At 40.7% G+C, this 16,017-nt stretch overlaps 1 protein-coding gene across 2 annotated transcripts in view; it reads right to left on the reverse strand.

Moving 5' to 3' along the window:
- The window catches only part of LOC128646112 (solute carrier family 12 member 4), a 270,698-nt gene that overhangs the window by 27,700 nt on the left and 226,981 nt on the right, over positions 1–16,017 (reverse strand). For both annotated transcript variants that reach the window (XM_053699564.1, XM_053699565.1), the window contains exons 19-21: positions 14,850–15,019; positions 14,361–14,492; positions 14,116–14,223 (exon numbers count right to left, since the gene is read on the reverse strand). In XM_053699564.1, coding sequence (XP_053555539.1) covers positions 14,116–14,223; positions 14,361–14,492; positions 14,850–15,019 — 410 coding nt within the window. The remainder of the gene's footprint in view (positions 1–14,115; positions 14,224–14,360; positions 14,493–14,849; positions 15,020–16,017) is intronic.

Consider the following 16,017-nt stretch of genomic DNA (forward strand, 5'->3'; position numbering starts at 1 on the left):
AGTTACCGAAACAAATCAAGTGTCCAGTTTATTTTGACACTTTAAAAATCTCCCATTCTCACAACAGCAGTAGATGGTGTTGGTTGAATGGACATTAAAATCATTTTTGTTTTAAATATTTTCATAGGTTATATCAGTAATTAAGAACCGAATTGCAAAATGCCTACAAACAAAATAAATGCTTAAAAGATAATAATGTTTCAAAAGTGTTTAGAATTGTTACTTTATTAAAAGGGACGCTAAAGTCAAAATTTAAATTTCATGATTCAGATAGAGCATGAAGTTTTGAGAGACTTCCCAATTTCTTTCCATTAGCAAATGGTCTTTTTATACGCACACTTTGTGTGAGAATAATACATATGATGATGTCTAAATATAAATAAAAAGTGTGGTTTAAAGTACTTTAATTGCTATACAGAAATGGGTGCCAAAATATTGAAACCAAGGTTTCACTGCACTTAATTTCTTCTGCTGAGGACCATTAAAGGGACAGTATACACCAATTTTCATATAATTGCATGTAATAGACACTACTATAAAGAATAATATGCACAGATACTGATATAAAAATCCAGTATAAAACGGTTTAAAACTTACTTAGAAGCTTCCAGTTTAGCTCTGTTTAAAAGGTTACTGGAACACCCACTGCAAGTGGGAAATATCAGACACTCCTCCCTCCCCCTTCTTTTGCATATGAAAAGACCCTTTACACAAACAGGAGCAAGCTGGAGTAGGTATACGTCGGTATTCTCCTAAAACTTTGGGGCTTGGTTAGGAGTCTGAAAATCAGAGCAATGTTATTTAAAAATAAGCAAAACTATCCATTTAAAAAAAACAAAAAAACTGTATGGGCTATATAAATGGATCATCTACAAAACATTTATGCAAAGAAAAATCTAGTGTATAATGTCCCTTTAATGACACAGAGTGTGTAAGCAATGGCTGTATGGGATACAGCTATGTTAGAGTAGAGTTTAAAAGTTTATTTAACATTGTTATATTCCACACCGCCATTGTTTGCACACTCAATCTGTACCTGATTATCCTCAACAGATTAGATAAGAGAATCCTTTACATCTTAGAATTTATGGGAATAGGAAATAACACAATATTTAAAGCTAAATTACAGGAAAATGGGACAAAATAATGCACATGCTTTTTTTCACTACACATACTGTAATTAAGCATTTTATATTACAGTCTATAACTGTAGTCAGATAGCGTTAGTAGTAAATGTGTGTCACTGATCTAAGTGATCACTGTGTAGTATGCAGTAAGTTTAAACAATTAACAGCTTATTAAAGGAACTTGCTTTTTGGATAGTCAAGTCAAAATTAAACTTCCATTAATTCAGATACAACATGCAATTTTAAACAACTTTCCAATGTATTTCTATGATCTAATTTCTTTATTTCCATGGTATCTTTTGTTAAAAAGCATACCTAGGCTCAAGAGCAGCAATACACTGCTGTGAGCTAGCTGCTGATTGGTAACTGCACAGTTATGACATTGGCTCATCTGGTGTGTTCAGCTAGCTCCCAGTAGTGCATTGTTGCTCCTTCAACAAAGTATACCAAGAAAAATGAAACACATGTGTTAATAGAAGTAAACTATTGTTTAAAAGTTGTTTAAAATTGTATGCTCTGTGTGAATTATGAAAGAAAAATTTGGGGTTTTATGTCCCTTTAAAAAGGGACATAAAACTCAATTTTTTTCTTTCATGATTTAGATAGAACATCACATTTTAAATAACTTTCTAATTCACTTCTATTATATTTTATTTGTTTTCTTGTTATCCTTATTTGAAAAGCAGAAATGTAAGCTCAAGAGTGTGCACGTGTCTGCAGCACGATATAGCAGCAGTTTTGCAACAATGTTATACATTAGCAGCAGCACTATTTCCTGTTATGTAGGGCTTCAGGCATGTGCATGCTACCTACCTAGGTATCTCTTCAACAAAGAATAACATGAGAATGAAATAAATTTGATAATAGAAGTAAATTGGAAACTTTTTAAAAATTGTATTCTCTATCTGAATCATGAAATAATTTTTTGAGGTTTAATGTCCCTTTTAGAAGTTTAAGACAAGCATATTTTTTTTTAACACAAAAGCAAGCAAAATACTTAAAGAATGTGTGTGGTACAGTTTGTTTTTTTACTGCACAAAATTATATTACAATCTCTCTTTTCATGTCATTTGAAGTTATTGCCTCTTATGCAACCGTCAGTTTGTTAAACCTATTTTTCCTTCTCACATATTTAGCTGATCTACAAACTGTACTAACAAATGTGGGAAACAAATTAGGAAGGACAGGTTGAATAATTTAAAGAACTATAAAGAACCAAGCCGCATATTAACCAATTAACGACCAAGGACGTCTGTGGCCCTCTTTGCATCGGCCAGCTACACTACAGAAAATGGGGGTTTTATTCTTTTTTTTATAAAAAAAGGGCATATACCCATTTATATGCCAGTAACTAAGATGGCGGCCAATAGCTGGGGGGGGGGGGGTCAGGGAGGTTAGGGATAATGGGTGATCCTACACTTCAGAAAAAAACTAAAAAATCAGGGGGTGTGATGTGTCAGGTGAGAGGCTGATCTCTACACTAAAGCTAAAAAAAATGCTACAAGCTCCCTACAAGCTACCTAATTAACCCCTTCACTGCTGGGCATAAAACAAGTGTGGCGCGCACACTTTTTCTAACATTGATTTGGGGGGTCAAAGTTAGAAAAAGTGTGTTTTTTTCCATTTTTTTCAATCATATTTTTAAAAAACTTTATAGTAAATTATATGATATGATGAAAATAATGATATCTTTAGAAAGTCCATTTAATGGCGAGAAAAACAATATATAATATGTGTGGGTACAGTAAATGAGTAAGAGGAAAATTACAGCCAAAAACAAACACCGCAGAAATGTAAAAATAGCCTTGGTCCTTAACGGTAAAAAAACTGAAAAATAGTCTGGTCACTAAGGGGTTAATCAACATTTCACAAGCATGATATATGCATATAAAATATAAAACCCTCTTATTTGTATTCCAGTTTCTGTGAATATTCTCAAAAACAGAATTTATGCTTACCTGATAACTTACTTTCTCTTACGGTGTATCCAGTCCACGGATTCATCCTTACTTGTGGGATATTCTCATTCCCTACAGGAAGTGGCAAAGAGAGCACACAGCAGAGCTGTCCATATAGCTCCCCCTCAGGCTCTGCCCCCCCCCCCCCAGTCATTTGACCGACGTTTAGGAGAAAAAGGAGAAACCATAGGGTGCAGTGGTGACTGTAGTTTTACAAAGATAAATTTGAACCTGACTTAATTGCCAGGGCGGGCCGTGGACTGGATACACCGTAAGAGAAAGTAATTTATCAGGTAAGCATAAATTCTGTTTTCTCTTACTTGGTGTATCCAGTCCATGGATTCATACTTACTTGTGGGATACCAATACCAAAGCTTTAGGACACGGATGAAGGGAGGGAACAAGTCAGGTAACCTAAACGGAAGGCACCACTGCTTGCAAAACCTTTCTCCCAAAAATAGCCTCAGAAGAAGCAAAAGTATCAAATTTGTAAAATTTGGCAAAAGTATGCAGTGAAGACCAAGTCGCTGCCTTACAAATCTGTTCAACAGAAGCCTCATTATTCTTGAAGGCCCATGTGGAAGCCACAGCTCTGGTGGAATGAGCTGTAACTCGTTCAGGAGGCTGCTGTCCAGCAGTCTCATACGCCAATCTGATGATGCTTTTCAGCCAAAAGGAAAGAGAGGTAGCAGTCGCTTTCTGACCTCTCCTCTTACCAGAATAGACAACAAACAAGGATGATATTTGTCTGAAATCTTTAGTTGCTTTTAAATAGAATTTTTAAAGCCCGAACCACATCAAGATTATGCAAAAGTCGTTCCTTCTTAGAAACTGGATTAGGACACAGAGAAGGAACAATGATTTCCTGGTTAATATTCTTATTAGAAACAACTATCGGAAGAAAACCAGGTTTAGTACGCAAAACAACCTTATCTGCATGAAACACCAGATAGGGTGAATTACACTGCAAAGCAGACAATTCTGAAACTCTCCGAGCAGAAGAGATAGCTACCAAAAACAAAACCTTCCAAGATAATAACTTAATATCTATGGAATGTAAAGGTTCAAACGGAACCCCTTGAAGAACTGAAAGAACTAAATTAAGACTCCATGGAGGAGCCACAGGTTTATAGACAGGCTTGATTCTAACTAAAGCCTGTGCAAACGCCTGCACGTCTGGTACTGCTGCCAGCCACTTGTGTAACAGGATAGACAGAGCAGATATCTGTCCCTTTAAGGAACTAGCTGACAATCCTTTCTCCAATCCTTCTTGGAGAAAAGACAAAATCCTGGGAATCCTAACTTTACTCCACGAGTAACCCTTGGATTCACACCAACAAAGATATTTCCGCCATATCTTATGGTAAATTTTCCTGGTGACAGGCTTTCTGGCCTGGATCAGAGTATCAATAACTGATTCAGAGAACCCACGCTTAGCTAGAATTAAGCGTTCAATCTCCAAGCAGTCAGTTGCAGAGAAACTAGATTTGGATGCTTGAATGGACCCTGTATTAGAAGATCCTGCCTCAATGGCAGCTTCCATGGTGGAACAGATGACATGTCCACTAGGTCTGCATACCAAGTCCTGCGTGGCCACGCAGGAGCTATCAAAATTACCGAAGCCTTCTCCTGTTTGATTCTGGCTACCAGCCGAGGGAGAAGAGGAAACGGTGGAAAGACATAAGCTAGACTGAAGGACCAAGGCGCTACTAGAGTACCTATCAATGTCGCCTTGGGGTCCCTGGACCTCGATCCGTAAAGAGGAATTTTGGTGTTCTGACGGGACGCTATCAGATCCAATTCCGGAATGCCCCATAATTGGGTCAACTGAGAAAAAAACTCCGGGTGGAGTTCCCACTCCCCCGGGTGAAAAGTCTGACGACTTAGAAAATCCGCCTCCCAGTTGTCTACTCCTAGGATGTGAATTGCTGAGAGATGGCAGGAGTGATCCTCCGCTCATTTGATGATCTTGGTTACTTTCTTCATCGCTAGGGAACTCTTTGTTCCTCCCTGATGATTGATGTACGCTACAGTCGTGATGTTGTCCGACTGAAATCTGATGAATTTGGCCTCCGCTAATTGAGGCCATGCCTGGAGCATGTTGAATATCGCTCTCAGTTCCAAAATGTTTATCGGGAGAAGAGATTCTTCCCGAGACTATAGGCCCTGAGCTTTCAGGGAGTCCCAGACCGCACCCCAGCCTAACAGACTGGCATCGGTCGTGACAATGATCCACTCCGGTCTGCGGAAGCACATTCCCTGAGACAGGTGATCCTGAGACAACCACCAGAGAAGAGAATCCCTGGTTTTCTGGTCCAGTTGTATTTGAGGAGACAAATCTGCATAATCCCCATTCCACTGTTTGAGCATGCACAGTTGCAGTGGTCTGAGATGAATTCGGGCAAAAGGGACCACGTCCATTGCCGCGACCATTAATCAGCTACAGAAGGCCGAGGAATGGAATGAAGAACTCGGCAAGTAGTTAAAAGCTTCAACTTCCTGACCTCCGTCAGAAATATCTTCATTTCTACCGAGTCTATTAGTGTTCCCAGGAAGGGAACCCTTGTGAGCGGGGACAGAGAACTTTTTTCGACGTTCACCTTCCACCCGTGAGACCTTAGAAAGGCCAGCACAATGTCCGTATGAGCCTTGGCTCTGTGAAAAGACGACGCCTGTATTAAGATGTCGTCTAGGTAAGGTGCTACTGCAATGCCCCGCGGTCTTAGTACCGCTAGGAGGGACCCTAGCACCTTTGTAAAGATTCTGGGAGAGGTGGCCAACCCGAAAGGAAGGGCCACAAACTGGTAATGCTTGTCCAGAAAAGCGAACCTTAGGAATTGATGGTGATCTTTGTGGATGGGAATATGTAGGTACGCATCCTTTAGATCCACGGTAGTCATATATTGACCTTCCTGGATCATCGGCAAAATTGTCCGAATGGTTTCCATTTTGAATGATGGAACTCTGAGGAATTTGTTTAGAATTTTTAGATCCAGGATTGGCCTGAAAGTTCCTTCTTTTTTGGGAACTATAAACAGGTTTGAGTAAAAACCCAGTCCTTGTTCTGTAATTGGAACTGGGTGTATCACTCCCATCTTTAGTAGATCTTCTACACAGCATAAGAACGCCTGTTTCTTAGTCTGGTCTGAAGACAAACGAGAAATGTGGAACCTTCCCCTTGGGGGAGAGTCCTTGAATTCTAGAAGATACCCCAGAGCAACAATTTTTAATGCCCAAGGATCTGGAACATCTCTTGCCCAAGCCTGAGCAAAGAGAGAAAGTGTGCCCCCTACTAGACCCCTTCATGCTGTCTTTGTAGCAGCCGCAGGCTTCTTGGCCTGTTTACCCTTGTTCCAGCCCTGCAATGGTTTCCAGGTTGCTTTGGGCTGTGAAGCGTTACCCTCTTGCTTTGCGGCAGCAGAGGTTGAAGCAGGTCCGCTCCTGAAGTTGCGAAAGGAGCGAAAATTAGTCTTGTTTTTGGCCTTAAGCGGTCTATCCTGCGGAAGGGCATGGCACTTTCCCCCAGTGATATCCGCGATAATTTCTTTCAACTCTGGACCGAAAAGGGTCTTTCCCTTGTGGGATACCAATACCAAAGCTTTAGGACACGGATGAAGGGAGGGAACAAGTCAGGTAACCTAAACGGAAGGCACCACTGCTTGCAAAACCTCTCTCCCAAAAATAGCCTCAGAAGAAGCAAAAGTATCGAATTTGTAAAATTTGGCAAAAGTATGCAGTGAAGACCAAGTCGCTGCCCTACAAATCTGTTCAACAGAAGCCTCATTCTTGAAAGCCCATGTGGAAGCCACAGCTCTGGTGGAATGAGCTGTAATTCGTTCAAGAGGCTGCTGCCCAGCAGTCTCATAAGCCAATCGGATGATGCTTTTCAGCCAGAAAGAAAGAGAGGTAGCAGTCGCTTTCTGACCTCTCATCTTACCAGAATAAACAACAAACAAGGATGATGTTTGTCTGAAATCCTTGGTTGCTTGTAAATAGAATTTCAAAGCACGAACCACATCAAGATTATGTAAAAGCCGTTCCTTCTTTGAAGCTGGATTAGGACACAGGGAAGGAACAATGATTTCCTGGTTAATATTCTTATTAGAAACAACTTTAGGAAGAAAACCAGGTTTGGTACGCAAAACTACCTTATCTGCATGGAACACCAGATAGGGTGAATTACACTGCAAAGCAGACAATTCTGAAACTCTTCGAGCAGAAGATATAGCTACCAAAAACAAAACCTTCCAAGATAATAACTTAATATCTATGGAATGTAAAGGTTCAAACGGAACCCCTTGAAGAACTGAAAGAACTAAATTTAGACTCCATGGAGGAGCCACAGGTTTATAGACAGGCTTGATTCTGACTAAAGCTTGTGCAAACGCTTGAACGTCTGGTACTTCTGCCAGACGCTTGTGTAACAGGATAGACAGAGCAGATATCTGTCCCTTTAAGGAACTAGCTGACAAATTTTCTCCAATCCTTCTTGGAGAAAAGACAATATCCTTGGAATCCTAATCTTACTCCACGAGTAACCCTTGGATTCACACCAACAAAGATATTTCCGCCATATCTTATGGTAAATTTTCCTGGTGACAGACTTTCTAGCCTGGATCAGAGTATCTATAACTGATTCAGAGAACCCACGCTTAGATAGAATTAAGCGTTCAATCTCCAAGCAGTCAGTTGCAGTGAAACTAGATTTGGATGCTTGAATGGACCCTGTATTAGAAGATCCTGCCTCGTTGGCAGTGTCCATGATGGGACAGATGACATGTCCACTAGGTCTGCATACCAAGTTCTGCGTGGCCACGCAGGCGCTATCAGAATTACGGAAGCCTTCTCCTGTTTGATTCTGGCTACCAGCCGAGGGAGAAGGGGAAACGGTGGAAAGACATAAGCCAGACTGAAGGACCAAGGCGCTACTAGAGCATCTATCAATGCCGCCTTGGGGTCCCTGGACCTGGATCCGTAAAGAGGAAGTTTGGTGTTCTGACGGGACGCCATCAGATCCAATTCTGGAATGCCCCATAGCTGGGTGAGCTAAGCAAAAACCTCCGGGTGGAGTTCCCACTCCCCCGGGTGAAAAGTCTGACGACTTAGAAAATCCGCCTCCCAGTTGTCTACTCCTGGGATGTGAATTGCAGATAGATGGCAGGAGTGATCCTCCGCCCACCTGATTATTTTGGTTACTTCCTTCATCGCTAGGGAACTCTTTGTTCCTCCCTGATGATTGATGTACGCTGCAGTTGTGATGTTGTCCGACTGAAATCTGATAAATTTGGCCGCCGCTAGTTGAGGCCATGCCTGGAGCGTGTTGATTATCGCTCTCAGTTCCAAAATTTTTATCGGGAGAAGAGACTCTTTCCGAGACCATAGGCCCTGAGCTTTCAGGGAGTCCCAGACCGCGCCGCAGCCTAACAGACTGGCGTCGGTCGTTACAATGATCCACTCCGGTCTGCGGAAGCTCATTCCCTGAGACAGGTGATCCTGAGACAACCACCAGAGAAGAGAATCTCTGGTTTTCTGGTCCAGTTGTATTTGAGGAGACAAATCTGCATAATCCCCATTCCACTGTTTGAGCATGCACAGTTGAAGTGGTCTGAGATGTATTCGAGCAAAAGAGACTACATCCATTGCTGCTACCATTAATTCGATTACCTCCATGCACTGAGCTACAGATGGCCGAGGAATGGAATGAAGAACTTGGCAAGTAGTTAAAAGCTTTAATTTTCTGACCTCCGTCAGAAATATCTTCATTTCTACCGAGTCTATTAATGTTCCCAGGGAACCCTTGTGAGCGGGGACAGAGAACATTTTTCGATGTTCACCTTCCACCCGTGAGACCTTAGAAAGGCCAGAACAATCTCTGTATGAACCTTGGTTCTGGGAAAAGACGACGCCTGTATTAAGATGTCATCCAAATAAGGTGCTACTGCAATGCCCCGCGGTCTTAGTACCGCCAGAAGGGACCCTAGCACTTTTGTGAAAATTCTGGGAGCGGTGGCCAACCCAAAGGGAAGGGCCACGAACTGGTAATGCTTGTCCAGAAAGGCGAACCTTAGGAACTGATGATGATCTTTGTGGATAAGAATATGTAGGTACGCATCCTTTAGATCCACGGTAGTCATATATTGACCTTCCTGGATCATAGGTAAGATTGTCCGAATGGTCTCCATCTTGAATGATGGAACTCTGAGGAACTTGTTTAGAATTTTTAGATCCAGGATTGGCCTGAAAGTTACTTCCTTTTTGGGAACCACAAACAGGTTTGAATAAAAACCCAGTCCTTGTTCTGTAATTGGAACTGGATATATCACTCCCATCTTGAGTAGATCTTCTACACAGCGTAAAAACGCCTCTTTCTTTGTCTGGTCTGTAGACAGACGAGAAATGTGGAACCTTCCCCTTTGAGGGGATTCCTTGAATTCTAGAAGATATCCCTGAGTAACGATCTCTAATGCCCAGGGATCGGGAACCTCTCTTGCCCAAGCCTGAGCGAAGAGAGAGAGTCTGCCCCCAACCAGATCCGGTCCTGGATCGGGGGCTAACTCTTCATGCTGTCTTAGTAGCAGCTGCAGGCTTCTTGGCCTATTTACCCTTGTTCCAGCCCTGCAAAGGCTTCCAGGTTGCCTTGGGCTGTGAAGTGTTACCCTCTTGCTTTGCGGTTGCAGAGGTTGAAGCAGGACCGCTCCTGAAGTTGCGAAAGGAACGAAAATTAGCCTTGTTTTTAGCCTTAAAAGGACCATCTTGCGGGAGGGCATGGCCCTTTCCCCCGGTGATATCCGAAATAATCTCTTTCAACTCGGGCCCGAAAAGGGTCTTTCCCTTGAAAGGGATATTTAGTCATTTTGTTTTGGAAGACACGTCGGCCGACCATGACTTGAGCCAAAGCGCTCTGCGCGCCATAATGGCAAAACCAGAATTTTTCGCCGCTAACTTAGCTAATTGCAAAGCGGCATCTTTGATAAAAGAATTAGCCAGTTTTAGAGCATTAATTCTATCCATGACTTCGTCATATGAAGTCTCCCTCTGGAGAGATTCCCCCAGCGCCTCAAACCAAAAAGCCGCTGCAGTAGTTACAGGAATAATGCAGGCAATAGGTTGGAGAAGGAAACCTTGTTGAACAAATATTTTCTTTAGTAAACCTTCTAACTTTTTATCCATAGGATCTTTAAAAGCACAACTGTTTTCAATCGGGATGGTTGTGCGCTTGGCTAGTGTCGAAACTGCCCCCTCTACCTTAGGGACCGTCTGCCACGCGTCCCGCCTGGGATCAGTTATGGGGAACATTTTCTTAAAGATAGGTGGGGGAACAAAAGGTACACCTGGTCTCTCCCAATCCCTAGCAACAATATCCGCCACCCTCTTAGGGATCGGAAACGCATCAGTGTATACAGGGACTTCTAGATATTTGTCCATTTTACACAATTTCTCTGGGACCACCATAGGGTCACAATCATCCAGAGTTGATAAAACCTCCCTAAGCAATACGCGGAGGTGTTCCAATTTAAATTTAAACGCTAGTGAATCTGATTCTGCCCACTGAGAAACCTTTCCTGAGTCAGAAATTTCTCCCTCAGACATCACATCCCTCGCCCCTACTTCAGAGTGTTGTGAGGGTACATCAGATAAACCTCCCAAAGCTTCCGACTGCTCCTCATCTGTTCTTAATACAGAGCTATCGCGCTTTTTAGGGAATACTGGCAGTTTGGATAGAAAGGCCGCAAGGGAATTATCCATGACTGTCGCTAGTTGTTGTAATGTAATAGGTGCCAATGCACTAGAGGTACTAGGTATTGCTTGAGCGGGCGTAACTGGTGATGACACATGGGGAGAGGAAGGCGGACTATCCTCATTACCTTCAGTTAAAAAATCATCTAGGGCTATATTTTTAAGTGAAACAATATGATCTTTAAAGTGTATAGACACATTAGTGCACTTGGGACACATTTTTACTGGGGGTACCACCATGGCTTCTGAACACATAGAGCAAGGCTTTTCCTTAGTGTCAGACATGTATAACAGATTAGTATTATACACAAGCAGGCTTGGAAAACACTTTATCAAGTAAAAAACACAATTTGCAATAAACGGTACTGTGCCTTTAAGAACTAAAAAGCGCACACAATTTTACAAAACGGTGAAAAATTAACCAAATCTCTTGCAATTTTCACAGTATGTGCCAAATGCTTTGATATGATTGCACAGCAAGTTTCAGCCTGTTTAACCCTTTAATGCCCAAACCGCAGCAGTCTAAAGCATAGAACCGGTTAATAAACTACAGCACCTTGCCACAGCAGCCTGCTGTTGCCCTACCTGCCCTTAGGGATTAGTTTTGTGAACAGCAAGCCTCTTGAAGTCCTCAAACAGTCTCTGGACCCATGTGAAGCAGCATGAAAATCTGTCAGAATAAACTGCGCAACTGAGGCGTGAAATTAGGCCCCTCCCACTTGTGGAGGCCTTCAGAAACCCAATTTAGGTGACTAAAATAACGCCATGTGGAATAAAACCCTGAATAAACACACCAAAAGTGTTTTAAAAGTGTCAATAATGAGAATTTTGCTAATTAAAATAATCGATTGCCCTGCAACAGTGTTAACCAGTCTATTAAGCCCTCTTAAATAAGCCTCTAGTTCTATACCGAGTCTCAGAACATGGCTTACCCTTCCCACATGGGGATTCTGTCAGTCTTCTAGCATAATCTTGTCTTGACTAGAAAAAAGATGACTGAAACATACCTCAATGCAGTTAAGCCTGCCAACTGTTCCCCCCAACTGAAGTTTTCTGGTACTCCTCAGTCCTGTGTGGGAACAGCAATGGATTTTAGTTACAACATGCTAAAATCGTTTTCCTCTCAGCAGAATTCTTCATCACATTTCTGCCAGAGAGTAAATAGTACAAACCGGTACCATTTAAAAATAACAAACTTTTGATTGAAGATATAAAACTACAAATCTAACACCACATTCACTTTACCCTCCCGTGGAGAGGCCCTATCTGTTAGAGCGGCAAAGAGAATGACTGGGGGGCGGAGCTAGAGGGGGAGCTATATGGACAGCTCTGCTGTGTGCTCTCTTTGCCACTTCCTGTAGGGAATGAGAATATCCCACAAGTAAGGATGAATCCGTGGACTGGATACACCTTGCAAGAGAAATGTGTGCTTTAGGGTGGTCACAACTCAGAAGAGCCCTCTAGCCTAGCGGGAAAAACAGAGGTCAGAAAATACCCTGAAACCTAAATCTTTTATATAATTTGTATATGATTTGTTTAATAGTCATACATTTATGTGTGGCCCTTAAAGGGACAGTCAAGTCGAAAAAAAACTTTCATGATTTAAATAGGGCATGCAATTTTAAACAACTTCCCAATTTACTTTTATCACCAATTTTGCTTTGTTCTCTTGGTATTCTTAGTTGAAAGCTAAAACTAGGAGGTTCATATGCTAATTTCTTAGACCTTGAAGACTGCCTCTAATCTGAATGCATTTTGACCACTAGAGGGCATTAGTTCACATGTTTCATATAGATAACATTGAGCTCATGCACGTAAAGGGACCTAGGACTGAGCACTGATTGGCTAAACTGCATCTCTGTCAAAAGAACTGAAATAAGGGGGCAGTCAGCAGAAGCTTAGATACAAGATAATCACAGAGGTAAAACGTGTATTATTATAACTGTGTTGGTTGTGCAAAACTGGGGAACGGGTAATAAAGGGATTATCTTTCTTTTTAAACAACAACAATTCTGGTGTTGACTGTCCCTTTAAATAAATACTAAACACAGCAGAACTGCACAACACATACATAATAAAAAGACCATGCAAAAGCACTTGATCTGAATTTAAAAAAAAGGTAGTAGATATTTTTTTCTGGCAAATTTGAAAGTTACATTTAAAGTTTAAACTTATCTGTGTAAAAGTGATATACTTATCACTTGACTGAGAGCCTGTTCTTTTGCTGTTGGAGACTACACCCCTGACGGAGGTGTGTGAGAGCCCAAGAACAGTGAGCTGGGACACAGAGATCCCAGTAGGTGCCACTAAACACGAATGAGTGCTGCCACACTTGTGAATACCAGTCTATTACCATTGTGTGTGTGTATATATATATATATATATATATATATATATATATATATATATATATATATATATATACATACACTGCTTGTACGATATCACACTAGGGGGCGCCCTTCTGTGTTTTGTTTTCACCATCACAGATTCCTTTTTTCTGATCTACTTCTGGGAAGGAGCGGCCGTTATCTGAGGACAAAGACACCAAGGAGTGCTAAACCAAGTGGAAGTTTCATCTTTAGAGACTGATCAAACCTTGGACTGATAAGTCATAGCATTAAATATGCAATAATAATAGTCACCATTTATATTTTTTTTGTTATTATATAGTGTCATATTGTCATATTGTTCTGTTTTGCACCCCCTTGAGTGGTGACGTGGGAATGTCATCAGGTTTGTTTTGCTTTAAAGTTTAAATTTCCTTCCCTTTGCATCATGTGACAGCCAACAACAAAATGCATAAACATATATAATATGAATCTTGCAGATGCCCAGTAGAAGCTGGTAACTCAGAAAGTGTGCATATAAAAAGATTGTGCACATTTTCATAATGGAAGTGGATTTGAAAGTTGATTACAATTGCATGCTCTATCTTAATCATGAAAGCTTAACTTTGATTTTAGTGTACCTTTAAAGTTTCTAAAATATTGGTCTGCAGCCCCCGTGTGCTAGGACGTTGGTCATTTTTGTGTTAAATGACTGAATAAAGTAGTATCATTCAAACAACTATGGAAAAAAACAAATTACTATAGAACCGGGGACAGGAAGTAGCTATTGAGACGTGTGCACATGCCAAGCATTCGGTAAAAACTTCTTAAAAGTACAGGCCTATCACCAGAAAGCTGTCCAAATACATGGAGGCATCATTACTAGAAAGAAGTTATTATTGAAAGGTCTGTGAAAAGCTTCTATAAATGTCAGACATATTATGGAAGATGCCTAGTACATACCTCACGGTCTCTTTCAGTTTGCGTAAGTCGCATCTGCCTGAGCATTTGTGAACGTTGCTCCATCATCAAGGTACGTTCATAAGTGTATGCAGAGATGTCACTATTGTGCTATGGTGGGGAAAAAAAAGATGTATGTAAAATATATATTCATACAGATTAATTACAATATCTCTAATCTTTATAATATAACATACATGTTTTTTTCCACATATAAGGAATACAATGAAAGCCATTAAATCCCTTACCATCTCAACCACTTCAACCTCTGCTTCTATTCGAAGATGGTAAAGAAATGTTGCTAGATCCTTCTTCATCTGTATACTGTTGTCATCCATTTGGGCCACTGTGAAAATCCTCATTTTGCACTTTCTCCAGACCTGACAAGAAGCATAAACGATCAGTCCGCTTACTCAGTAAGAGGAACATGACTTTCAGCTACCTGATGCTTTGTATTACAGTTTCTAATTCTTATTCTATAACTCAGTTGCTTCATGACTAAGTAACAACCGTTCTATACATTAGTCCTTTAAGATATTTTTCATTAAAATGGCTTCTTTTAAATGCTTCCTCTGATTTGGTGAAGCCCTGTGAAAGCAACAATTTGACTCCTCCCTCCTGTACCATATATACAGCTGCTATTACTTTTCTTACAGGAATTTAAATTAATCCACACACAGTATTGTAACTGGGGCATAGCTGTAAACCACTCCCAGGTTCAGTCTATCCCACTATACCTTGTGTTGCTTCAGTAAGAACGGCAAAAGCATTAGCATCCCGCCATCATGTACAATCCACCACACGTCAATGTTGCCCTCTAAGTAGCGCTCATGGTTGCTGGGATAGAAGGACACGTTTTTGGGTACCATCAGTGCCAGGTGCGCTGCAGTGGTGCATCGAACAGTTTCTAAAAGAGGAAGTCACTTTATAAAGTAATCAGACCTGAATGATCCAACAGCAAGGTTTGATATTTTCCACATACATGACAGTATATTCCTGGTATGGTAAGCATGATGCCTTCATGGCAAAGGTATATCTATCAAAGTCAGTCTCTCCTTGGAAAATCAGTTGAGATTCATAGTAACATAAGTATTAGATTTGACTTGCATTAAAATAACACAAAGGCCACACAATAGTACACTTCACATTTGACTAGAAATATATATTACAAACCTGCACACAGTTCCGCTAACATATGCAGGAAAGCTTCCTGAATCTAAAGTGTATTACAGAAATGATTCCACTATGATCACAAGACAGCTCGTTTACGATTGCAATTAAAGGGTCACTAAAGTCAAAATGAAACTTTCATGATTCAGATAGAGCGTGCAGTTTTAGGAGACTCCAGTTCACTCCTGTTATCAAATTGTGCACAGTCTTTACATACAGGTTATATACAGTCAAATGTTTCTTATCCTTTCCTTGTGCCCTGTATCATGTGACAGCCATCAGCCAATCACAGACACATATAGGTATATACTGTGAACTACTGCACATGCTCAGTAGGAGTTGATGCCCAGAAAGTGTGCATATAAAAAGACTGTGCTCAATTTGATAATGTAAAATAAACTGGGAATGTTTTTAAAGTGTCATGCTCTATTCTGAATCATTAAGGTTTTTGTTTTTTTTCTCTTTCACAAAAATGTAAGGCAAAAAAAACACACAAAAAACATACCCCTTATTTTGAAAAATCCTCTTTTTTTACAAGGAACACACAAAACATTTAAAAGGGACAGTAAACACCTTGAAACTTTAAAATGATTAGTTATACATGATAAAAACAACTTTGCAATATATTATCATAATTTATTTAGCCCCGATTTCATGTAATTTAGCCCTGAAAATTGTGGATTTTCTAACTCTCAGTGCTGGAAACGCACTCTGCAGACATCTCAAGGCTAGCTC

This window comes from Bombina bombina, chromosome 1, assembly GCF_027579735.1.
Source record: "Bombina bombina isolate aBomBom1 chromosome 1, aBomBom1.pri, whole genome shotgun sequence".
Taxonomy (NCBI): domain Eukaryota; kingdom Metazoa; phylum Chordata; class Amphibia; order Anura; family Bombinatoridae; genus Bombina; species Bombina bombina.